General features: G+C 39.3%; 2 protein-coding genes across 10 annotated transcripts in view; one reads left to right on the top strand and one right to left on the bottom strand.

Annotated features, from left to right (window-relative positions):
• LOC116728512 (ryanodine receptor 1-like) overlaps positions 1-11,177 on the bottom strand; it is a 47,542-nt gene extending 36,365 nt beyond the window's left edge. For 6 of the 7 annotated variants that reach the window (XM_032576678.1, XM_032576682.1, XM_032576680.1 and 3 more), the window contains exons 1-26: positions 10,975-11,177; positions 7,868-7,987; positions 7,686-7,784; positions 7,529-7,549; positions 7,237-7,311; positions 6,299-6,377; positions 6,104-6,216; positions 5,924-6,023; positions 5,753-5,849; positions 5,556-5,630; positions 5,319-5,475; positions 5,051-5,215; positions 4,290-4,411; positions 4,002-4,188; positions 3,750-3,885; positions 3,566-3,661; positions 3,255-3,373; positions 3,024-3,157; positions 2,684-2,925; positions 1,917-2,109; positions 1,594-1,810; positions 1,279-1,383; positions 1,065-1,168; positions 705-788; positions 410-569; positions 147-294 (exon numbers count right to left, since the gene is read on the bottom strand). In XM_032576678.1, the coding sequence (XP_032432569.1) occupies positions 147-294; positions 410-569; positions 705-788; positions 1,065-1,168; positions 1,279-1,383; positions 1,594-1,810; positions 1,917-2,109; positions 2,684-2,925; positions 3,024-3,157; positions 3,255-3,373; positions 3,566-3,661; positions 3,750-3,885; positions 4,002-4,188; positions 4,290-4,411; positions 5,051-5,215; positions 5,319-5,475; positions 5,556-5,630; positions 5,753-5,849; positions 5,924-6,023; positions 6,104-6,216; positions 6,299-6,377; positions 7,237-7,311; positions 7,529-7,549; positions 7,686-7,784; positions 7,868-7,987; positions 10,975-11,022 (3,196 nt within the window). In that variant the 5' untranslated portion in view covers positions 11,023-11,177. The remainder of the gene's footprint in view (positions 1-146; positions 295-409; positions 570-704; positions 789-1,064; positions 1,169-1,278; positions 1,384-1,593; positions 1,811-1,916; positions 2,110-2,683; positions 2,926-3,023; positions 3,158-3,254; positions 3,374-3,565; positions 3,662-3,749; positions 3,886-4,001; positions 4,189-4,289; positions 4,412-5,050; positions 5,216-5,318; positions 5,476-5,555; positions 5,631-5,752; positions 5,850-5,923; positions 6,024-6,103; positions 6,217-6,298; positions 6,378-7,236; positions 7,312-7,528; positions 7,550-7,685; positions 7,785-7,867; positions 7,988-10,974) is intronic. The other variant, XM_032576684.1, reaches the window with a different exon arrangement.
• A 1,181-nt stretch (positions 11,178-12,358) lies between these two features.
• Positions 12,359-24,115, top strand: nfrkb (nuclear factor related to kappaB binding protein). Of its 3 annotated transcripts, none has more exons than XM_032577056.1 (26): positions 12,359-12,463; positions 12,866-13,007; positions 13,099-13,300; positions 14,054-14,181; positions 14,277-14,448; positions 14,945-15,049; positions 15,140-15,213; positions 15,293-15,374; positions 15,464-15,659; positions 15,784-15,895; positions 15,980-16,106; positions 16,836-16,913; positions 17,001-17,077; positions 17,179-17,225; positions 17,309-17,369; positions 17,454-17,628; positions 17,749-17,855; positions 18,017-18,140; positions 18,387-18,466; positions 19,101-19,297; positions 19,387-19,660; positions 20,512-20,691; positions 20,824-21,555; positions 22,490-22,593; positions 22,716-22,851; positions 23,729-24,115. In XM_032577056.1, the coding sequence occupies exons 2-26, from the start codon at positions 12,882-12,884 to the stop codon at positions 23,864-23,866; spliced, it is 3,834 nt and encodes a 1,277-aa protein (XP_032432947.1). In that variant the 5' UTR covers positions 12,359-12,463; positions 12,866-12,881; the 3' UTR covers positions 23,867-24,115. The 3 variants fall into 3 exon arrangements, with proteins under 3 accessions (XP_032432947.1, XP_032432945.1, XP_032432946.1); XM_032577054.1 differs by having other exon boundaries at positions 22,713-22,851; XM_032577055.1 differs by lacking the exon at positions 12,359-12,463 and having other exon boundaries at positions 12,484-13,007; positions 22,713-22,851.

The following is a 24,115-nucleotide window of genomic DNA, read 5'->3' as shown; positions in this document are numbered from 1 at the left end:
AGGAATACTGGTGGGACTTAGGCTGCCTTTAGAGGTACGCAAAAGAAAGTTTGTTACAATGTTTTTCTGGTAAATAAGAAAGCATGGAGGCAAGGCAAAATGGAAGGATTTCTATTCAAATAGATGAAATAGCAGTATAAACTTACTACTCTCCTGATCCGGTGGTTCTATGTTGTAGCCATAGCCGATAAGAGTGCGAACTGCTGCACAAACTGTGTCTCTGTTGGTCTTTTTTGTCTTTTCATCCAGCAGATTGTAGGGAACCAGACGGGGATTACGCTTGTTCAATATGTCCTATTTGAAAAAAGTCAACTGAAGTTCAAACCAAATCAATTAAACAGTAAACATTGAAACGTACAGTATTTATTACTCATTGTCACAGCATTTTTCCACATAAAGAAGTTGATACCTGTACAATACTGTACGTCCAGCCCTGTCGAACCCGGTCTCTTGCCCACACATTGTGTCCATTTTCTGCCAGTCTCTCCACTAGAGTGTTTTGATTTGGAGTCAGTTTGACGTGATTAAGATCCAAGGGAGCTGGCTTGTATCCATTACTTTGCATGTAGCTAACAAGCAATACATTGTGATGTGAAGAGTAAGTGAATCTTTCAAATAGACAACTACGGCATTTATCATTAAAATGAAACAATATTACATGGTACCACACTCAAATGCCATATGTATAACATGTTGCAGCTCACGTTTTGGGGAGCTTGGTCCTTTTCAGATTTTCCTCTGCTTTTTCATCTCCCATTCCCACATGACAACCCAGAGCTAGCAAAGTCCTGTTAAAGTAAACACAATACACATTAGACACAGGTCCTACACATTTTTCATGTCGAACTTCCACAAATATACTCCTGGCAGCACTTTGGGCACCCTTGTTTTAGAGGCAACAATACATATCAAAGTCTGGTAATACGGTTACATTTTCACATCTATTTCCTCTTCTATTCTTGTTCACGTTTCAGTATAATTAAAATCATAGATTATGCTACTCCACACTAAATAGGAGCAATCGTCAGAAGTAACAAGGACTGTTGATTTCAACTTTTACGTACTTCAGTGTCTCTCCTGACATTGCTAAATTGTAGTTCTTCTCCGGCTCCGGCAAACTCTGGAAATCTACCAGGCAGGGGTGCATCTTCTTGTTGTCATCACGAAACTTTAGAAAAAGAAGAGCACAAACATTTGCTTGGAGAAATAGTTTTTGTTCCCAGCAATGCTTTCTCTACAAAATTTAAATAAAAAATGTAAAATCCTGAAAACACTCACCAGTCCATATGTCCACCCTTGTTCAATGCGATTAACAGCCCACAACTCATGACTGTTTTCCGCGAGTTTCTCTCGAATGCGCTCCAAATGAGGAGGAAGTACAATCTGAAAGAAGAAAATAAGTTAATTAACTGAGACTAAAACCAATGTAATATGATTTTTAAGCAAAATGCAGTTTTTGCTTAAAAAGATTCCTAAAACTCTTTAGGAATTTTGCCAAAATTCCTAAAGATGAGCTAGATATTTGACTAACACTAGAATTTGTTCTCTACACTATACGTTTTGCAAGAGCTAAAACTCCTTTGCAGAATTTACCTGAATTGTGTCCACAGGACAGGGAGTGAATGCTGTGTGAGACAGGGACTGAGTTGGACCAAGCAGGTTGCGAACATCATTAAAATCATGTTTATATTCCTTGATGGGCTCAATCCGCAATCGGTCCCTTGGCAGCACTGCCTCATAACAGGGAGCATAGCCTGGAGGGGGAAGAAACTTGAAATCCCCATGACGGCCCCCAAGAAGAAACCGCAGCCTTGTATTTGGAACAAAAAAACAAACATTAAGTGTTTAAAATACTGAGCCGTGGGACAGGACAGACACAGAAACTTTGAGAATAAAAAACCTTCGAAGTGCCATACTTAATGCCTGCAGAAAAGCTGACAACTGGAAAGAAGAGGCCGTCGAGGTTGAAGTTCTCAAACATTCCCTGCACAGGGTGTCCGTTGATACGAAAGGAGATGCTCGGCACACTTAGATCCAAACAGCAGCTGACCACATCCTCTGCTGCCAGAGTGTGTTGGCTGGAAGAAGCAACATGCCGTGGTACGCGCCCTACAAGTAAATCCACAATATAAAACAAAGAAATTAATTCACTTGGCTTGAGAAACAGGGGATGTTATGCTTAACCCACTCAGTTGGTGGTTAGCCTATATTAAAAACTTGAAACCACAGCATTTTTTTCCTGTCAGTGAATGTTCCATATCAAAATGCTAACAGGTTTTTTGATTGCAACAATTTTTAGTGTTGAAGTAGTAACTTAGGGAAGAAGACACATTAGCCATTTTAAATATTAGTAAGATGTCTAAAAATGACACCTGAGGAAACATATAAGATGTACATAGCTGCTTTAGATTATTAATGCAGAAAGTCAAGACATTTCCGCTGAACGCAAACCGGCAGTGTGCTAAATGATTCATCTGTGTATGACATAATTCAGCTGTTGTGCTCACACAGTTTTTGTAGTCTTGGTTGAAATTGACAAAGTTTACCTCTCCACTTGCTTGAAACTTGACTATAACGTTTTCAGCTTTGCTTTAAATGTCAGAATTTAGACTCAAGCTTTTACCACTAAAATGAACATAAACCCCAACTGTATTATTTATGGTCAAGCGATTGTTTGCTTTACCTGACCACAGGTGAAGCCCATCAAAGCCATAGGAGTAAAGGTCATCGCCGACACCATTGCCCCCCCATCCTTCCCCTCCACCGGGGTAAGGACTGTAGCCCTCCGTCAGAGCCCAACCTACTCGCAGGTGATACGCCTGAGAGGTAATGAACGGCTCCACGTGATCCACCATCACCTCAAAGTACCACTTCTTATACTGAGTGGATCCTTCACAAGTTCCAAGGAAAATGTTGGGCCTCATGCTAAAGTATTAGAAAAAGGAAAATCAATTCAGATGAACTGTGCAGATGGAGAGGGGGTGCGGGGGAGGGGGAGTATTCGCTCACATAAAATTACCCACCTGGTTACATAGTTAATAATGTTGGTTTGAAGAAGGAGGTCACGGCCTGGAAGTAGGTTCTCTGTGATGAGATTTTGGTTAGATCTCACAGCCACGCCATTGCATACACACAGGGAGCACAGCACATCCAAAACCTAGACAGAATAGGTGGTTAAAGGTCTGTCAGTAATGCAATTAACAAATTGACTGCTCTGAGAAACAGTCTAAACAAAGTATTTTGAATTTACAAACCTTGTGGTTGCGCCCATGCTTATCCAGGAGAGAGATAATTGATTTAATGTGATTCTCCTGAATAATATTCAACACTTCTGGACTCTCAATCAGAACACAGTACAACACCTCCAGAATTCCTGTCATGCAAATGAGAACATACAGAAGTTTAGGTATTAGAAAAGACTTCAAGGTATTCAGAGAAGTTCCTGAGTCATCCAAGAAAAAAAAAAAAAAGGATTAATAATTTCTAAATAAAACCATCAGCTTTTATTTCTATGTATATTTTATATAAAGAATGAGCTCAAACCAAACCATTCTGCCAGAAATACCTGAAGATGCCTCCAAACGATCCAGCTTACTGACCAGCCAGTCCAGATTGTCACAGAAAAGAGCACAGTTAGAGCGGTTTCCTCTGATCAAAGAAGCTTCAAGAAAGCGGAAAAGCAAGAAATAAAATTAACGAAACCAAATCATCCCAAAATATGTTTATCAAATGCAATGTGCAGGACGTACCTAAAAGCTCATACAGTAAGTTCACTATCTCCTTCCATGACTCTGCAGCTTCCTCTCCAGCGTACTCTGAGAAGTGGGCTGCAGTGTTGTACACATTGAGCCGATCGATGCAGTCCAGAACCAGGGAAATCATCCCCTATGATAAAATAAGAAATCTTGCAGGTAAGTTTGAAAAAGTCAACTTAATAAAAGTGACATTAAATCTATCTTCAGCTAATTTCCACTGATTAAATCCTCATTAGGCTGGCCAACCTCCTCCTGGAAAAGGTTCTGTCTGTTCTTCAGGGAGCGAAGCTTGAACTGCTTGTCCTCGTGCTCCAGTTCCTCCTCAGGTGGTCGGAAGTAAAAGATGAGATCCTGCAGTGAGAGCACCACCGCGTCCATTGGCATAGATGGCGGATTAGCAGATTTGTTTTTTCCACTCAATGCATCCAAACCTCTGGAAACGTGACACAAACATAAAGGGTAAAAAAAAAATGTTGATTACCAGATAATAAAGAAACACATTCATAAAGGTTAATAGGGAAGTAATGAAGTTACTTGATGAACTGGTTGAAGAGGCCTGTTGTGCTGTATATCATTCTGGCAGCTTGAGACTCTTCGGTCTGAGATCGAGCAACTGTGAGCGCGTCATCCATGTGACCTTCCTTATGCAGTATGGCCTGAGAGACAAAGTCATGGACACTTAAAATCAGGCAAAAACCCAAAACGTAGACATATCGCATCATATTTCAGTCATTAGGTGACTTTCCTAAAAGCTTTTCAAATATAAAGACTGACATTTCCACCCATCCTGGTTTGAAAAAGAAGCTCAAACTCAGTCAAACTGGATGGAGAGCATCCGTGAAAATCTATTTTAAATTCTTGCCACTGATTCTCAATTGGATTTGTGACTGGTTGCATGTTTTGGGTTTCGGGTTATTGTCCTGCTGGAAGGTGAACTCTCTCCCCAGTCTCAAGTTCTTTTAAAAGTTTTAACATTTTTTTTATACTTCATCCTTATTTGCTACTTTGTATTTTACCTACAATCGCTAAAAACACATAGATTCTTTGGTTAAAACATGACAAAATGTGGAAAAACATAGAATAGTTTTCAGGAATGTTCTCAGGAATATTTAAAATGTTAATAAACGTAGGAAAAGGGGGTGGAAGTCAGTCCCAGTGGGAACACGATTTAGAATATCAAAATCACATTTGACTCAAATATGGAGAAACATAACAAAAATATCAAAATCTTGTACACTGTTGGAAAACCACTTTTAGAAACTCTTACATTTAGCCCCAAACTTGACATATTTTACCTTTCTTTTCAGAGGTCCTAGGCGAGCAGATTTGGCATCTACAGCAGCATATGTAAGCCAAAGGCCAGACGAAACATGCTGTACAAAGCACATAGACTCCCCATACTTAATCTCCGGTATTCCCATGCCTTCCACATCCCGCTTCTGTGCCACTTCAATTTTTTCCTTTAAATGGAAAAAAAAGTTTTGTTTCCTTATGTGTATATGTACATATTAAATTCTAATCTAGACAAGTTAAAATAAACCTGACAGCTGGTTGAACAAAAACCTTAGAAATTCTGAAGCAGAAAGCAGACATCTTGGAATTGGCTTTCTCTGGGTCTACCAACAGAAGTCCCTTCTCCTCGTCGAGGAACAAATATCGCCCTGTTGTTATGTGGCGTACCCGGAAAGACTGTCCCCATTTGATGTGGCCTCCACTCCATCTGTAAAAATGCAAAAGTAAGTCAGCAAAATAAGTCTTTCCAGTTAATGTTAGAAAAGAAAGAAGGAGCAAGATACCCACCCGATCCGCAGTGGCTCTAGTCTCCATAAGGATCGAGCATGACTGCAAACGGCACCACCTTCATAATGGGCAACTCTGGGATATGGAGAATAATATTCTGATCAATTTGGGCATTTCCAGATGGTGACCTGACAAGCTGATTAAATTCCCAACAAGGTAGGGGTAAAAAAGATCTAACAAAACAAGGCAACAGCCACCTGCGTTGGTCATCCCCCTGATCTGCACATGGGATAGCCAGACACTCATCCATATGACCGTGAAAGAGTCTGAGCACATATCCTCCGATCAGAAAACCTGGAAGGCAACAGTTTCTTTATAACACAATGTCAATCTCCTGGGGCAGAGCCAATTTTGGGGGAACTACAGACCTTCGGCGAGCTCACAGCCAGACATCACAGGAGTCATGGTCCAGAGTGTTTGCATGAAGGATGCATCTACCATTAGGTCACCACTTGCATAGGAAAGGTGCTGAACATAGCAAGGTTTTTAAAATTAGTAATATTCATTATCAAACAAGCATCATTTAATAGTAATGAAATAATAATTACCAGGTATCTCTCTGAAGAAACACTGACAAGAATGAGGTCATCTCCCACCCTGACCTTTTCACCCTCTGATCTTTGCTTGGAGGCTGGATGTATGGTCCACCAGCAGGCCTCTCCTACAACACATAAATTGAATATTTTTTCCCCCTACAATCCATATGTGTGTTGTTCATACTTAGTAGTAACATCTAAAGCCACCTGTGGAGTCTTCCTGCAAGCCCACATCGAAGGCCAGCTTGTCAGTCAGTGACCGAGATGTAGTCAGACAGCTCAAGTACTATGGTGTAAATACGAGACAACAAATTAAGATTGTGGAATAACGTTGACTTCAGAGTCTTTATGAAATAATACAAGAATACAACCAAAGCTTTAGTTAGAGGGATTTAATGCGAACTGAACTACCTCTGTCTAATGCTGCTATTCAGAGGTACTCAGGAAAGATGTGTTTTTGCCCTAACAAACCTGGATCAAATATCTCAAATTAGGAGTGTTGAGGAGGGAAACATCAATGGTCAGGAGAGAATCCAATGAGAACTGGAATAGGTTGTAGGCTTAGGCTGCCAGAGGATTTCCTGACTTTCTCTGACCATTAACGCTGTGACCATTGTTTCAAAAATAGTCTTGGACCAGTGTTTTTTTTTTTTTTATGTGTCTGCCTCTGTCTTCCAAACCACTTCACCATGGCAGACGGCCACACAGAGCCTGTTTCGGATGGAGGTTTTTTTTCTGTTAAAGGGAAGTGGTTTCTTTCCACTTTCACCACATGCTTGTTCAGGCTGGGGAAATGTTACAAATTAAACAATTAAATGCAATCAGTTGGATTTAAACACAAATCTCTACAAAATAAAAGTAATTTGTTGTTCTATAGTCTTGATTTCACTGGATCACAGGTAATACGATTTGAGTATGACTTTGATAATATTGCATTAAAATTAATTTGATTTATTTCATCTAAATCAGATGTCATTGGATATGAATTACACTTTTTTGTCAAGACAAAAAAGTGTAATTGTAGTGCCAATTAGTGTTGCTAATTGGCACTACATAAACAAACTCAATGAACTGAAATGCCATAGTATTATGATGCCTGCCTGCTTTTAAGTGTAGGCAAGCAGAACGAATGTTACTGTGCTCACCATGTTGGAGTGAGTGTGTTTCAGGAGAATGGCGTGTCCATACAGAAGAGTTCGACTACCTCCACCTTGTGATGACTGAAGAAAATGGGAAAAGGCAGAGTAACATTAATCATAAAACGAGGCTGATGAGTTCATAGCACATTTATGTAGAGACATAAAAACAGCTGCGTCTTTATGATTGTGTTGCCATGCAGTGATTGAGTGCAAAAGTAAATACATTAAACTCCAGAGTAACAAAATAAAATATGTCAATGAAACTGCTATGAGATATGTCCCTAAGGGCAGCACTTACCCATTTGTCCAGATCAACCGCCTCCAGTCACCAGGTTTAGGATTTGATGGGTAAAACAGAAACAATACGTTTAGCTTAAGTGAGTAAGCATTGCTTAAACATATGCACACCATTTAAAGGGAATTACATTTTAAAACTATGGTTGATTGTGCAATACCTCATCCACAGAGGAGTTAGACAGCATCTCTTGCAATGCTCGCACGGACAAAGACTGTTCCAAAATGAAACAGCAAATTGCAAGGTCTGGTGGGACATTCTGAGAAAAACATAACCAGTGAACGGTCTTGGTTAGAGGGAATAGCAAATCAAAAAGCAATGAATCTTGCTTGTGTTGTATACCTGAGCATTTGATGTGGTCTCCAGGAAACACAGCCGATTCCCAAACCCTTCACATGACAGACACAATTTGATCTGTTCCTTGAGAATGGACGCAGTACACTGCAGCACCACTTGATCATCCTAGAAAGAGGAAAAGTAAAAGGCATTTTTGCTTGAAACATATGAGCTGCCAATTTACCAGACAACAAAATCAAACAGAAACTTCATCCTTTGGACAGATCCTCTGTATTCCCCCATTAACCTTAATTCACTTGCTATACACACCACTTTCTCAATGTGTTTTCGTCATTGCAGTAATTCTAGTGTGAAGCTTCATCTCAATAGTCTGGCTTTCTTTAACTATGCATCATATTCTACTCTCAGAATGTGACATTTTCAATCGTTATTTCATGATGTCATGACATTGTTACCATTCACTGACAGAGCTTAGACTTTGGACTATTCCAAGTTGAAGGTCACAATCACAAGATTCTTTCTAGCTGAGAAATTCAAAGTTTGAATCATTCTGTAATTGTTTTGTGGCTTCAAACATTAGATGACTATGTCATAATTATGAATTGATTAACCTATTGGAGTCAATAATTGTGTAGTTTATGTTTAGAGTGTTGATATGGTTCTAATGATAGTTTTTATGTTTAAGGCACTTTAAAGCGTTGTTTTGGAAGGATGTGGGAAATTCTAAGGCCTTGTGCAGAAACATTTTGTCCTTGGTAAGACTGAGTTGAGGATTGTCACTCAAGGGACTGACACGCTTTGCCAGCACATCATTCCTGAAATGCGTTCTGATATTACTTGCACCCCATATCCCATTCATGGCTCTTCCTATTTAGAGCAACATTACAGATGTGTCTTGATCTTTCGGGAACAGAGAGACATGTTTAAATGTGACCATTGAACAGCATGTCAGAGATGGGTGCAAGCTTTTGTTTTATCAAGACATGCCGTCTGTGAGTCTGATCACTGAGTTCTAGCATGAACGGAAACTCTTGAGAAGCTACATTTTCTTTTCATCCATTTGGTAACTTCCTGTAGCTAAATCCAGCAAGTAATCCTTTTTTATCCACTGTGATGCTGTTAAAAAGCTCTGGCAAGGATCTAAAACCTCATCTATAAGCAAATAGGTGTGTAGCTGTCAGATAACTTTTTTTTAACTGCCAGGGCAGCTCCTTGATCCAGTGGTGCCCAAAGCAAAGAGATCCACCACTGCCAACGGGTAGCGACTTAAGCATTTTAGCTGTTGGTTTTTTAAAAACATATTCAGCATATTCAAATTAAAGATGGAATTGTATCTGGAGCAGCTTTCAATATCAATATATATATATACATACTGTATATAAACAAACTTATTATGAAGTTAAAAACCTTTCTGTGAAATGTCATAATTCTCAATTTTTTTAATATATATTTTATATTTTTGTAAACAAAAAAGGAATGGAGGTCCCATTATTTCTGTAAAGCATGGCCTCCTTGCCATGGCAACAGTCACAGACTCTGTGCCAGCTTCGCTTCCTTTAGTGTTGGCAACATGCGGTGTAAAACATGAGCTCAAAATATCCTTTTCATTGCAGCTGATCGGCTTTGAACAGTCTGATAGGATTGTTTGATGCTACGATCTCAGCAGAAACAGCAATAAATCAAGCAGCACTGTCCCCGCATGGACTGAAGCAAGCAGGTGCTGAATTGGGTGAAGCTTTGAACCTGCTAATCCTCACACAGTAAATATAGAAGCCAGCTGAGTTCAAGCCTAAACAGCGCCCGAGTGACAGTAACTTAATGACACATTGCTCACATATTTCATATAGTGCTGTGTTTCACACCAAGGGACAATATCTGAAGACACATCTAAACTCCATCATGTCAATGCATTCACACATGACTTGTTTCTTCAAATGACTTCTTTAACACTTGATACATTTTAACCAGCATGTGAGCACTTTAAACGCACCCCACCCCTGCCCAGAAATGTAGTGCACAGATAATCAGAGTCCGGTTCAGGCCATAAGAAAAAAAAAAACGTGAGCGACACAATGTTGGAGTATAAACACTGACCCTCCAAATAAAGAGTGTAACATTACCGCAGTCTGCTTGCCAACACACAGTGTCCTTCAACAAGTGGTGGCATGGAGATCAAAAAGTGAAATATGATACACCGGCAACGGATACTGCAGCAAAAATAAACTAAATGTCTCTAACACTTAGATATAATACACTGAAAGTACACAGGAGAAAAATGGTAAGATGAAAAAATGACTAAATCTTAATAATTTAGAAGAGATTTGATGAACAATGCTCTTTTGTTTTTTGTTTTTGGTTCCAGAATCATACTCTGGTAAAATATAAAGCATTTTTGAATCTGTAACAGACTTGTATTAATGAAGAACAAGAAAATCTTTCATGACATAATATCACAAGGATCACTAAAATGTTGTCTAAAAACCTGTAATGCAAACATCTCTTTCTTTCTTTCTTTTTTACAAAACAGAGAACTAGTTTCGATCACATAAATTCAATTGACAACTTCAACTTCTCTGAATATCCAAACCACAATAAGAACCCACAATGCAGTATAATCATAAAGCATAGAGCAACTGAGTCAAATTATCCAAGTTCATTCATCTATAAGTATAAAGTTCTGCTTATATCCTTAGTTCCATGTTTGTTAAAAAATACAAATGTTATTCTTACAAACGTTGCATATGCCTAAGACTTAAAAAAATATATATCATGGAGTTTCTTTAATCATCTTCCTCAGAACATGAAAGTGAACTCCTATTTAGCCATCGACATTATTTGTTTTACAGGACTTACTTTTTAAATTGCATTAAAAAGGTCAACCTGAAGTTAAACCTGTTGTCAGACCTTCCTGTATAACACCTTCGATTGTTTTATGAGGTCTGTAGTTAATGTGTCACGAGACAAAACTAATATATCAAGTGCCAGCTGGGATATAAATAGAGAACAATGCAAAGCATAGCAGCCACCTGTCTTTGTCTGTCTCTGTTCTACCTAAGCAAAGAGCAAGTTACAGAAACGCCCAAGATTTTTCACTTTGCAATGTTTAAAAAAACTTGTACTCCATGCTGTGAATGGAAGCAAATAGCACTTACTGTACGCAGGAACTGGATCTCTTCCTCCCCATCAGCGCCTTCTGCCATCCTCCGAAGGTGTTAGGAGACAAAACTTGAGAGAAACAGGAATCGGCTGCATTCACGGATCTATGACTTCGGAGTGCTGTTGTGTTCCAAACATAGAGCAGGGTTCTGAAGGACAAAAAATAAATGTGACTCCCTGCTGCCACTGGCTTACCCAAGCTGAGTTATGAAGCTCAGGGATTGACTGTTCATTATTCACAGCTGTTCAGAAACAGCATCATGAAGAGGTGGAGCAAGCTGACAAACTCACATGGCTTACCTTCACAAGATGACAAATACCAATATTTTTTAACTTTTGTAATACTTTTTTTTAAAATCTTCATACCATGCAATTACTAGTTTACTAATTTATTTTCTTATTTTCAAAAATATTTTAATTCGGTTTGCAGTTGAATTGTCATTTGCATGATTTTGACCTTCTACTGATTTCTGATGGCAAAGAAGCAAATTTTGTGGAATATATCCTGTTACATGGTGATGGCAGCATCATGCTGTGAGAATGGGTTTCTTCATGAGGCACAAGGAATACAGGACAATCAAGGGCGTGCACAGACAGACAACAGGTGGTGCTAGAGCACTACAATCTTCTTTACCTTTTTTTTTCATGGACGGTGTGTAGCCCAAGATAGCATTTCTGCACCAGTGTATGTGTACACTGTACGATATTGAAGGACGTCACTACTTTGTAATTAAAAAGTAGTTGTAGTTGTAGTATGGTGACCAGTTATGTTGTACTCAACAAGTACATTGTACTATAAATATTTTAGAACTCTTTGTTCTGGGTATAGTTGATTTAAAGCTGCAGTATGAAACTTTTATAAAATATGTCGTGACGATATAACATGAGACAGATAGATAATTCTTTGAAAAAACTCAGTGTCATCTCCCCTTTCCCTGTAGCCATTTGTAGAAACACAATGACAGTCACTGGTGTACGCTGCAGAGTGTTGATGGAGAAGAAGCAACTTACCATAAAAACTTTGTCCGCCATCTTTGAGCCATGCCAACTAGACTGTATTCCAGGAGCTGTGGCCTAGCAGAGGTGTTGAAGAGGGTGCTGAGCAAAAAGTAAAAGGGTGAAATATTATATAGGCTTGTGTAATAATTTAAAGAAAGGCCAAATACTACTCAAAAATTGCCTAGCTAATGTTTTGTAGGAACATTATTTAGTTAAACGGTTTTAGTAAGGTTTATATTTAAACTCGGTCGAAAATAATAAGAACAATATTAAAATCCTAATGAACTGATCAGCAAACCACTAAACATTTTACAGCGAAAAACTAGTTTTATCTAATCACATTTCGTGTGGAAATGAAAGCATGTCTTTACAGTCAATTTCCTCTTGGGGCAGCAGCGGGCACGTTTAGCATCCATTTCCAGTAGAACAAAAAAGGAGTGCAACAGGGAAATAGTTCCCTATTATTCCAAAAACAAACGTTATAAGGTAAGACGGATTTACTTTCTGTTTTCGCTTATATATTACATTGCATTTAGTTAAAAATGTACACTAAACGAATCATGCCTGTACTAACTGATAAAGTTAAAACGTAAGCGTTGTGTGTTTTTTTTCTTTTTAAATTAAGGTTAGCTTACATCTGTGCTGCTAGGTCACTAGTAACAGTCAGATTAGCTGGAGAACATAATTTTATCTTCACTTTATTTCGGAAAGGGTTGTACACCCGCAGACTGCTCTGACATTGGAGAATGGCTTTGATCAATTATTTTCCACCTCGTTGTAAAACCATGAACGTTCGTAGGCAGAAACAGTGAACGATTAGTTACAGAAGGCAAAGAAGGAGGAAGATCAGATAGACCTTGTGGTCGTCTTGTATTTTTCTGTTTGAAGCTTGGTGCAGAGAGGAATGGATCCGCTTGAACACATGCTGACAGACCCTCTGGAGCCTAAAGAGGAAGACGGAAGACAAATTACTGAGGAGTGTTTGCTTGGGAACTGTAAAGTGGACCTCCCAGAGGTTCTGCTGGAGGATGTAAGATTTTGGATATCTAAAACCTGGAACACATTTGCAGATAAAGATGTTGGCGCTTTTGCAAGCATGTTTTTGTTTCCTTTTTCCACAGCCTGACATTTTTTTCTCTGTGCTGAGTGAAAACACTTGGGATGAAGTACTGACAGACTCCCAGAGACAACATCTTCAACAGTTTCTGCCACAGTTTCCTGACAACAACACAGAGGAGCAGGATCGTACCATCAGGGAGTTGTTCAACAACACCAACTTTAACTTTGGGAATCCAGTCCATCTTGCACAGAGGCTGTTCAGAGGTGCTTTTCTTAAACTTTTCTATTGCATTTACACCTGCTTTGTTGCCCCCAAGCTTGTTCAATTATTGAATTATTTAGTTTCAGAACTTTATTGTGTGCCAGAGAGTCTACAATATTATCAGTTAATCATTTGTGCACCTTTTTCTTATTGTTATGGTTGAACAAACGTAAAATAATGATAAATTTAATGCATATATGTTAGCATTTTCTTTTGATTTATGCACTTATTAAATACCTAGACCAATATGCATTTAATACCTATGGGTACTAAAAACCTTTCACATTAAGCCATTTTTTAACAACCAGTGAAAATATACAAAATGATTGCACATCAAACAGAACTTAATTCACCGGGGGTTTTTTTTTTGTGTTTTTTTTTTGGTTCTTGTCAATTATGCTGATTTTTCAATAAATATTTCGATATGGCATTCATTTATGTAATTATTAAAAGCATTGGTCTTCAAACTGAAACATAGTGTTAGGTCTAATTGGTGATATTTTGAAGACAAATTATTGTCTAAAGTCATAAATATTCACATTTTTCAGACAAAGTTTGAATATTTCTTGGTTATAAATGATGCTTTGTTTTCCATTTAATTTGGGAAATCTTGAATGTATGTAATATAACAAAAGGTTATATTACACCTTTGTTATGATTTGTGGCATCATCATACCTACCACATCTCTGTTGAAATGTAACTAAATGAACCTTTACTCCTCTTCCTGATTACAATCCTGATCTTCTTCATCTAGATGGTTACTTCAATCCAGAGGTGGTCAAGTATAGACAGTTGTGTGCCAAATCCCAAAGGAAGCGCCAGCTGCATTCCCTTCAGCAGTATTACCACAGACTCTTGAAGCAGATTCTTGTTTCCAGAAAGGTTCAGATATTTATTTTGCATAGTAACAATTTATTTGCGTTTCGCCCACATCTTATTTCTTCAGCTTACAAGTCTTTTTATTGTCTTTGGATAAGGAGCTGCTCGACTTCGCAGTTCAGAACAGTCTGGACTTTCCACCCAAACGACGGCTGCCAAACAGGACTCAGCCTGAGACACGGGAGTCGAGAGTAAGAAGAAGACTGAGCCGCATCCTGAAGGACGTCAAAGTTGAGTGTGAGGACAGCAATGCGTCCTCTGATGACGAAGGTCTGTCTTTTGTTTGAGATCTATCGCTGCAGACAGTATTTACCTGCATATAAGTTGAAATTTGTATAAGAATAAGTGTGAGAACATAAACAGCATAGAAAAAAATTGATATCTTTATTATTTCCTAATCCAACTCTCTAAAAATTTTTATTTTAGCAATTTCTTTGCCTGTTCATTAACGCATCTGTATATCCGTCCATCTGTCTGTCTGTATCCACCCATCCATAGAAATTTCTCCCATAAATTTATTGAGAACCTTTGGATTTCTGCTTTAAAAATGCCAAAAAGAGGCAACTCCAGAAATTTGAATCTGGAAATATTTTCAAAACTTTGTAGGAACGTTGTCACCTCAGGGCTCAATACAATTAAACTGAATTTTGATTTCTTATTTCATAAACTGAATGAAACTGAAAACACCCAACAGCAGAAAATGAATATAGTCATAAAATATTTTGTTGACCATCGCTTTTCTGTTTTCCACCACCACGTATCTTAGACGTGTCAGTGTGGAATCCAGCCCCTCAGTCTCCGTCCTCTCCCACTCCTACCATCTCACTCAGAGTTCTTCCTAGCCTCTCTACACCAGACATGAAGATTACAGGTCAGTGAGTTTTTGCCTTAAAGGTGACAGCAATGCTTTAAGCCGAAAATGCGTGCCCCAGTGTTCAAGATAATGTTTTTCTTTTTACAGAAAAAGTAGAATTAGGGGAAATGGATTTAAAAGTCATGCTGCATCACCATCGTGAGAAAAGGAAACGCCAGCCAGTAGGTTATGATTTGAGGAGAAAAATTTGCAGGATTTAAACTTTCCTTGTGTATGTTATGACTATTTTGGTGTCTTAAGGATCATCCAGACTTGATAACCTCTGATATCCACCTTGGGGATGTTCTCTCAAGAGCAAACATTGGTCGGAAGGGAGCTTTGCGTAAGTAAATCTGCTTAAAGCAAACTGCTCTGCCTTTAGGATTTTCACTCAGACCTGACCTCTCTTTTTTTTTTTTTTTTATCAATCAGCACTTTTTGATTTGTTGCTTCCCAAGAAGAAGATGAGAGATGAGAGAAAGAAGAAGAAACTCAAGGCGATAAAAGTGGAATCTGAGGATCCTTGTGAAATTCTGACTCCTTCAGACTCCTGCTCAGCACCACCAGTGAATATCATCAACTCTTTGCCAGAGGCGCCTTCCACACCTCTAGCCAACATCAAGGAGGAGTGAGTCTAGTTCCTTGAGACCATCCTGAAGCTTTTAACTGTTGCTTTGAATCTTTGAATCTGAGTATTGAATTGTTTATTATTATTATTATTATTATTATTATTATTATTATTATTATTGCAGAATTGTGGAGGAAGCTCAAAGCAGCCCTGTTGCAGTTGAGGAAATAACCGCCAGTTTCTTCAGCTTGTTGGAAAGCATCTTCAGAGCAGAGGGTCCTGCCAGTACCTTGATGGTACGTCCTCATGTTAAAGTGCCACTTTAACATGAAATACAATCAATTGTGTTACCACATAGCTAATATGTATTCATCTCTCAGTTGGAGGAAAAGGTTCAGACTTGGCAGTCCTCTCCAGCCAGTTCGCTCAACACCTGGTTTTCATCTGCCTCATGCTGGTCAGATCTAGTTCTTCAAGCTCTGCAGTTTCTTGCAGGAGAGACTAAAGGTAAACTATAATCAACACTGGAGCGAGCTGAAATAGTACGTTTTGCACTAATTTTTATTTTAAAGCACATCTGAACCTACATAATTTTTATTTTTATTGTAAGCCTTATTACTCCCATCAGAAAAGTGGTTTTAAAGACGAAAGTTTAAAACTTTCACTTTTTAGTGGATTTTCTTTAATTCACACAGGGTTAAAATCAACAGGTTTTTTTTAAAACCTGGTCTAATTAACTAGTCTTATTATCTGACAATAACACTTTTCTTCAGGAGACATTTGATTTGTCCCTGTTGGACGCTGCAGGTTTCAGTACGTGTTGATTTTAAAGGTGGAAGTTTCTTTTCTGCAACTTGGTAAAGAATATTCATACAAATATTGCAGGAATATTTGTGTACATATTTATACCTGGCTATGTAATCTTTACCCACAATGAGTTAAAACTTGTCACCCAGTTCTTGTTAAAAATGATTGAAGATGAATGTCGTATAGTCGCTCTGTCCTTCAAAAGTGGAAAAAGAACTGTTGAAGTTAATAATTAAAAGCTGAAGATATAGCATTATTCATAAATGTTAAAAGGACAAAATTTTTATGGTGCTGGAATTGGAATCGAACCAACAACTCTCCTATTGCAAAACGACTTTGTTCGTGATCAATGTACCGGGGGGGGGGCAACTTCACTCAGGTCTGACTGGAATGTAAGAAGTAAAATTTCTCACTTTTTTTGTCGATCAGATGGCATGATGGCGCTCCCTAGTGGCTTTTCTCCGTTTGTGGAGTTTGTCGATGATTTTCAGCAGTGGAGATGGATCGGTAAGGCGGCTCGTTTAATGTCTTACCTTCTTGATGGTTGTGTTTTGTGTCCAGAATGTTTGGATTCAAACCAGTGGTTTCTTTCAGGCCCCACTCAGGACACAGAAAAGGACCTCATTGCGCTCTGTCAACTCTGGCTGGACTCCAAAGACTTCGTTGTCAAAGTTGTACAAATATTCAGTTTTAGTTTAAAGTAGTTATAATTTTCAGATTTTCACTTTATATAACACTGTTTCTTTGTTTCTGTTATCATTTTTCTATATAGACAGAGAATGAAGACCTGTTGGAGCTTACGTCCCCCACTCCCAAACTGTGAGCCTTTAAACATATTACTGTATTTTGTGGGGGTTTTTTTGCATCGTCAAAATAACTGTTTATTGCCTTTACTATTGCAGTTCAACTGATTATGTGGTGCGGCCGAGCACTGGAGATGAGAAACAAGTGTTTCAAGTTCAGGTTTGTGCGTGCTGCTGCAGTACTTGCACTATTTCACACCTAATCTCGACGTAAGCTCTCTAAATTTTATGTTTTGTCCATTAGGAGCAGCAGAGATATAACCAGCCTCACAAAGCCTTTACCTTCAGGATGCATGGCTTCGAGTCCGTGGTGGGGCCAGTTAAAGGCGTGTTTGATAAGGAAATGTCCTTAAATAAAGCCAGAGAACACACACTGCTTCGCTCTGACCGACCACCATATGTCACCATCCTCTCTCTGGGTTAGAAATCTTTTATGTTACCACGCAGGAACAGTATGCTGGGTTTTTTTAATTTTTAAAGAACATTACTGAAAACCAATCCTGCCTCTATTTATCTTTTTTTATTTTATTTTTTTTCAGTTCGGGATGCAGCTGCCCGGTTACCCAATGGAGAGGGAACAAGGGCGGAAATCTGTGAACTTTTAAAAGATTCCCAGTTCCTTGCTCCAGATGTCACAAGCGCACAAGTACTGCTATTGTTTTCCTCTATTATCCTGCTTTTTTGCTTGAGTAATGTAAGGGTTTGTGGGTTTGCATAACTTATTTGTTCACTTTGCAGAAATGGATGCTGACTTTGCATTAGACTTCCTGGTTTTACCTGTTAATAGACAGCTTCTCTTCCCTTTAGGTGAACACAGTTGTCAGCGGGGCTCTGGACAGACTTCACTATGAGAAGGATCCCTGTGTGAAGTACGACATCGGCCGCAAACTGTGGATTTACCTGCATCGCCTCCGCAGTCAGGAAGAGTTTGGTAAGCAGGAATCTGCTTTAGAAAAGCACATTTTAACTAACTACATTATAACTAGTGATTGTATAATAACTAGTTATATGATACATAACTAGTACAATTTTGAAAATTGAAAGTCATATACTGGAAATATGTATGTCTGTTTTGCTTTTTATAAAGCTATTTACCAGATTGGTGTACAAGTTTTAGTCATTTCTGCTTCCTGAGCTCAAATCAGCGTGAGGTCATAATGTTCTCTGCTTCATTCAGAGAGGATCCATCAGGCTCAAGCTGCGGCTGCAAAAGCAAGAAAAGCTCAGCAGCAAAAACCCAAACCAGCATCTAAACCGGTGAGTTCACTGCCTAAAATGTATTAAATAAAAATGGTCTGCATTTGGTTTTTTACTCTTAAGTAACTACTTTTTGACTTGACTCACTGTTGGGAAAATAAGCACTTTTGAGCATTTTTTGATTTACCAGCATGATTGGGAAATATAAGGGAAAAAAACTTAGCTCCATTCACTTCCTGTCAACTTACCAGCCTCCTTGCTTCTGCTGAAGAAGAGTATCCCCACAGCATGATTCTTCCACTGCTGTGTTTCACCATAGGGATGATGTGTGGTGTTAGTTTATCGTCACGCATAGCATATTGAAACAAAAAACTAGCTCTCATCTGAGCAGAGAGCCTTATTCCACTTTGGCAGAGACTCCAAACAGGTCTTCTTTCAGTAATAGTTTTCTTCTTGCCTCTCCTTCACTAAAGCTGTATTTGTGAAGTGAATGACTAATAATTCTCCCACCTGAGCTTTGGATCTCTGCAGGTTGGTGTTGGCCTATCACATAAAACTTATTGAAGCAATTGAAGTTTGCTTTGTGAAAAAATCCAAGGGCGTTTTATCGCTTTATCACTTATCATTTGACTAATTAATTTAGTTTTTTTGCTTTTAGTTGTAAAAGAAGGTCATATTTGTATTCATATTGTAGAAGTCTGGAAGTAAAGATGGAAGCAGCAAAACACCCGGATCTCTGGAGGCCGGACTGGACCTAGGCTGTAATTCCATGTCTCCAGTCCCAACAACTCCCACCCCAAACACTCCTGGAACCCCCAAATCACCTCTACATCTCTCTGCTACCACACCAACAAAAACCGCAGTTCCAGACACGCTGAAAACCAGCCCGGGGTCAGTCAGACTGAAGCTTTTCCTTTGTTCAGTACTTTGATTTCATCTGTCCAGTTTGAATGTGCATCTTCTTTTTCTCTCTCTGGCAGTGTTCTCCTTGTCTCTCCTCCATCACTGCCTCAGCTGGGAACGATCCTACCCACGAGTCAGGCTTGTCCGCCGGCCTCCCAGCCAGTAACTTCCCAGCAGGCAGCTCGGATAGTGAGCCACCTGGCGGCGGGCTCCCTCCCTCAGGTCCGGGTCGTTTCCGCTCAGCCCAGCGGTCTGGGTCCATCAGCAGCCGCTCAGCAGGCCACTCTGGTGCATCAGACATCGCACCAGATCCGGATGCCTGTGTCCATGGCAGCCAAGGGCATTTCACAGGTACGTTAAACACAGAGGGTTAACTGTTTGGCTCCTGCTTTTTTACATTTTAAAAAGGAAACAAAACAGATTAAATCCCTTATAAAAATTTATTTGGGTAAATTACTTGCAAATATACCATGTAGATCTGAGTGAAAGAGAATTGTAGTTTCTGTTAAAATGAACACCAGATTTCTGCAGACACTATTTGTTCTGCAACGGGCACAAATAGCTCTATAATTATACATATATAGAGGCGGGTCTTCACCTACATGCTTTTATAAAGCGCCATTTAATCATTGTCAGTCTTGGGTTGAGCTATTTTAGGAACTGATCTGATCTCTGCATTACAAGCAAGAACAAACTGTGATTGCTAAACATTAAGCATCAGCAGTAAGCTCCCTGCATCTGTCACCAAGTATGTTTTGCTTTTTTTGTGTCCTGTCTGGCAGTGTGGTACTCAGAATTGTTGTCCTTGTGTCAAGGTGAGGCCCAACAGATTTACTTTCTCAAGCGAAGCATTGCAGAGTTTGCTATGATTCTTCACTTGATGTATATATATAACATTATTAGAAATTGCTTTGGGTTTATTTCAAATGTAATGGAGACAGAAGTAATCTAATTAGAAAAAAGAGTTAATCCCAGTCAATCCAGCAAGCTGTGAAGAGGTTTGTTAGAGAACATGAAAATCAAGACTAGTGATGAGTTAATGTCCACTTCAATCTATCTGATCAATACCAATAAAGCACATTGAAGTTTTTAACTGTGTTGTGACAAAACACAGTGACATTCCAGAAATATAAACATTTATCAAGAAGCTGTACTTTTTTTTTTAACAGTACATATATATATTATTTTCTCTTGTGCAATAGGCTGTTGTTTCTGTGCCTCTAAGAAGTCCGTCTGGTAGCAGTCCTGTCCAGGTTCCAACCAGTCTCTCTGTGTCGGCTATTAATGTGACCAAACCTCAGAGCGGTTCTCCAGGTAGCCCCGCTAACAACCCCACTCCTCCAGCTGTGCTGCAAGGTGTCACCTCCCCGAACATCAAACAGGTAAAGAATTTTATTCCGGCATGCAAAGCTGAGGTTTTGATTGAGAATGCTGGTTATGAATCCAAAATCCATATACCTAAAAAAAGAAAGTTTGTGATTTCTGAGTTAAAGTTTCATCTGCTGCTGTTTCAGGTTTCCATCACTGGGCAGCTGGGAATGAAGACTCCAGGTGGAGGAGGAATTCCAATAACTGCAACAAACTTGCGTATCCAGGGTAAAGATGTCCTCCGTCTCCCCCCATCCTCCATCACCACCGATGCTAAAGGCCAAACAGTGCTGCGGATAACCCCCGACATGATGGCCACTCTTGCCAAATCTCCGGTCGCGACTGTAAAGCTCACCTCTGACTTCCTGGGCGGGGCCGCCTCCGGCAGCAAGAGCATATCAGCCACGCTCCACGTAGCACCGCCTCACCCTTCACCGTCACCTGCCTCCGCTACCCCACCCAGCACCGCGGAGGCGCAGTCGGCTAAATCGGGCTCCGTCGCCTCCACCTTGCTGAAAGCTGGAGGAGAAACAGCCATAAGGCTGATGCCGACTTTGGCCGTCAGCGTGGCCGACCAAAAATCCAGGACCTTCTCCACCGTGGCGTCCCCAGACAAGAGCAGCGCAACCATCCGCATAATGCCCGGCCTTGGGGTCATTCCCCAGAAACAGGGTCAGACCATCACCATGACAACCGCCAGTGGCAGCAAACCACTAGCAGCGTCTACATGTGGCAACATAGTGACCATGGCAGCCAGCGTTGTGGCTGGAGCTAAAGGCATCACCGTGGCTCCCGCAGCCTCCGGTTCACCGCTGTCTTTGGGAGTGACTACCGCGACTGTGAGACAAGTCCCTGCTTCGGTTGTTACAACACAAACGGTAAGAAAATGTCCGTCTGAAGGTAAAACCGAACGTCTTTCACCAAAAGAATGTTAGTCTAAGGTTCTAAAGTGTTCAAAATCCTTAAACATGTCACACACTTCAGTGTGTTTAATTGGAATTTTATGTGAAAAACCAACAAAAAGTACAGCATCATTGTGAAAGGGATGGAAAAGGATAGACAAATGTCAGTTTTTTTGTTAGCTTGTTTTTTACAAATTAAAATCTGAAGTGTAATGTGAAGTCCCGTCGTGCTTTCTTCACTTTGATACCCCAAAATAAAATTTTATATTGTAAAACAATACCGAAAGCACCGCACTTTTCAGATTCTTGGTTGGCAAAGAAATTTCAAATCTTGTATCACTTTCATTCCTCGTCACAAATCGTGTTTGTCAAACGAAAAATAAACTAGTTACATTTGTCTGTTGAAATGTCTAAAAAATTGAAGGTGTATGAATACTTTTGTAATCAGCGCCAAATGTTTTGAGCATTTATTTTCCCACCAACTTTACCAATGCGGTTCTTCATCTTTTTGTGAGGTGAGCCAAGTTAAACTTCTGTGGCCAAAGGTTTTTATTGAAAAACCTTTGGCCACAGCTGCAGAAGGAGGAGTCATATCACTTTCTAGAAGAATGGAGTAATTCTCACAGAGAGCTATCAATTTTCTTTTCTTTTTTTTTTTTAGATATTTTGTTTCAACTCGACTATAAAAATCTCATCGCCAATGTTTTGAACATTACTTACACTGAAATCTGAGCTGTTAGAAACTGAGATGATCTCTGATTACATTTAATTATAATGCATAGGGACTCTTACTGCAAATACTAATCTTGCTAGGGGAGTTACTGATTTCTTCAGTAGCAGTTATTTTAAATGATCCACCCAGCTGACGCGGGGGAGTTTATATTTTCTTTGCTGTGATTGCGATCGGTAGGGAAAGCTACCTGCCCGGATCACTGTGCACTCCGTCCTCAACCAACCCCTGAAGAGCAAGAGTGTGGTGACGACTCCGATAGTCAAAGGGAACCTCAATACAAAGTGAGTCCGTTTAGTGCCGATTCTGGTTGAGTTTAAATAAAAAACAAATCTTTCTTCAGCCTGAGATTTTTTCTCTTTATACTTTATTCTTAACATGACTTAATTGTTTTTTTCCTTAGCAGTATCAGCAGCCTGGGTAGGAACATCATCCTAACCACGGTGCCTGCAGGCACAAAGCTAATAGCGGGGAACAAGCCGGTCAGTTTCGTTACCGCACAACAATTCCAGCAGCTTCAGCAACAAGGCCAGGCAACACAGGTTAGTATGGGCCATTAAACACAATGACATTATTCCAGAAAACTGTTTGGCACATTATGGAGAATGTTGTAATAATTTTCATTATTAATCCATCAACAAATGTTTTTGAAAAATTTATTATGTTAAGGAGCTTATTTTTCTTTCTTGTTATTTTGTTATCCAAATTTGGCATCTATGAATGTAAAAGTATTATTTTATTAGCTCTGATCAGATTTTATCCATTAACATTGGGTAAGTAAGTAAAAAATTATATGCTTGGTTGTAGAAATGTTTGCACATTAATGTACAGTAACTGGAAAATACTAGAAAAGACTATTAACTTTTCTAGTCTAAAATTTTCCTCAGGCTTTTATTTTATGGAATTGTAGCAGAGAGGCATTCAGCATCATTAAAAATAACTTGGTGACTTTGTCTTGAGTGGCTCATCATGTTCAAACATCTGCTTATTGTCACCAGGCATGAAATACTCCAGGACTTAACACAACTACTGCTCATAAAGTCTTGATGGTTTATCTGAAACATTGAAGTATAAAGACGCTCTATCCACTAATATTCTTTTTTATTATTATTTATGTAGTTAGGATACTCCTAAAAAATGACTAGAGCCGAACTCTTCTAAATTAGGTAGCACCTAAACACAAGAGTTGTGTTCTCTTAACATGTTTATTGATAAGGATTATGTGCCAACTGAACAGATCAAATCGCTATGACAACTAGTCAAGATAGCCGTATTTTGACACGCACATCAAAAGCTTACAAAACTCATTTATGCCGTATGCTTTGATTTTGAATGCTTTCACTCACATTCTGTTTTCTTATCTGATTAAATGAAAGTTATCCAGGACGTGTTTAGGCTCACCAAATTAAATCTCCTCAGGTTCGGATCCAAACGGTCCCGACTCAGCAGCTCCAGCACGTGGCAGCCAGTTCCCCCAAACCCGTTTCAACAGTGGTTGTCACGACAGCACCACCATCTAAATGTACACCCGATCCTCCACCCGCTCCTCAGCAATGACTTGACCAGCGATACGTGTTACTGTGAGGGTTTGTATGAGATTGACATGTTTTCTGTTTGAGAGTGTTGACATATTTAAGGTATTTTCTGAAATGTTTTCTCCTTTACGATCTCCACATTGTTAGTCTAAATTATTTGGAAGCAGAGTGATTAAAAAGTTAGACCCTTTGATTTCCAGACATTTGCTACTGAAAGAGTAATTTGAATGAGTTTGTCATTTGAAAATTTCATAAATCAGATATGGTTGGA

This window comes from Xiphophorus hellerii, chromosome 11 (genome assembly GCF_003331165.1).
Source record: "Xiphophorus hellerii strain 12219 chromosome 11, Xiphophorus_hellerii-4.1, whole genome shotgun sequence".
In the NCBI taxonomy this organism is placed as follows: domain Eukaryota; kingdom Metazoa; phylum Chordata; class Actinopteri; order Cyprinodontiformes; family Poeciliidae; genus Xiphophorus; species Xiphophorus hellerii.
Note: the sequence above shows the minus strand (reverse complement) of the source record. Positions and strands in the feature narration are given on the sequence as shown.

Coding starts and splice junctions, on each gene's coding strand:
- nfrkb (XM_032577054.1), top strand. CDS start 12,882: ATGGATCCGCTTGAACACATGCTGACAGACCCTCTGGAGCCTAAAGAG. Junction 15,214..15,292: donor AGAAAAGGAAACGCCAGCCA/GTAGGTTATGAT, acceptor TGGTGTCTTAAG/GATCATCCAGACTTGATAAC. Junction 16,914..17,000: donor TCAGCAGTGGAGATGGATCG/GTAAGGCGGCTC, acceptor GGTTTCTTTCAG/GCCCCACTCAGGACACAGAA.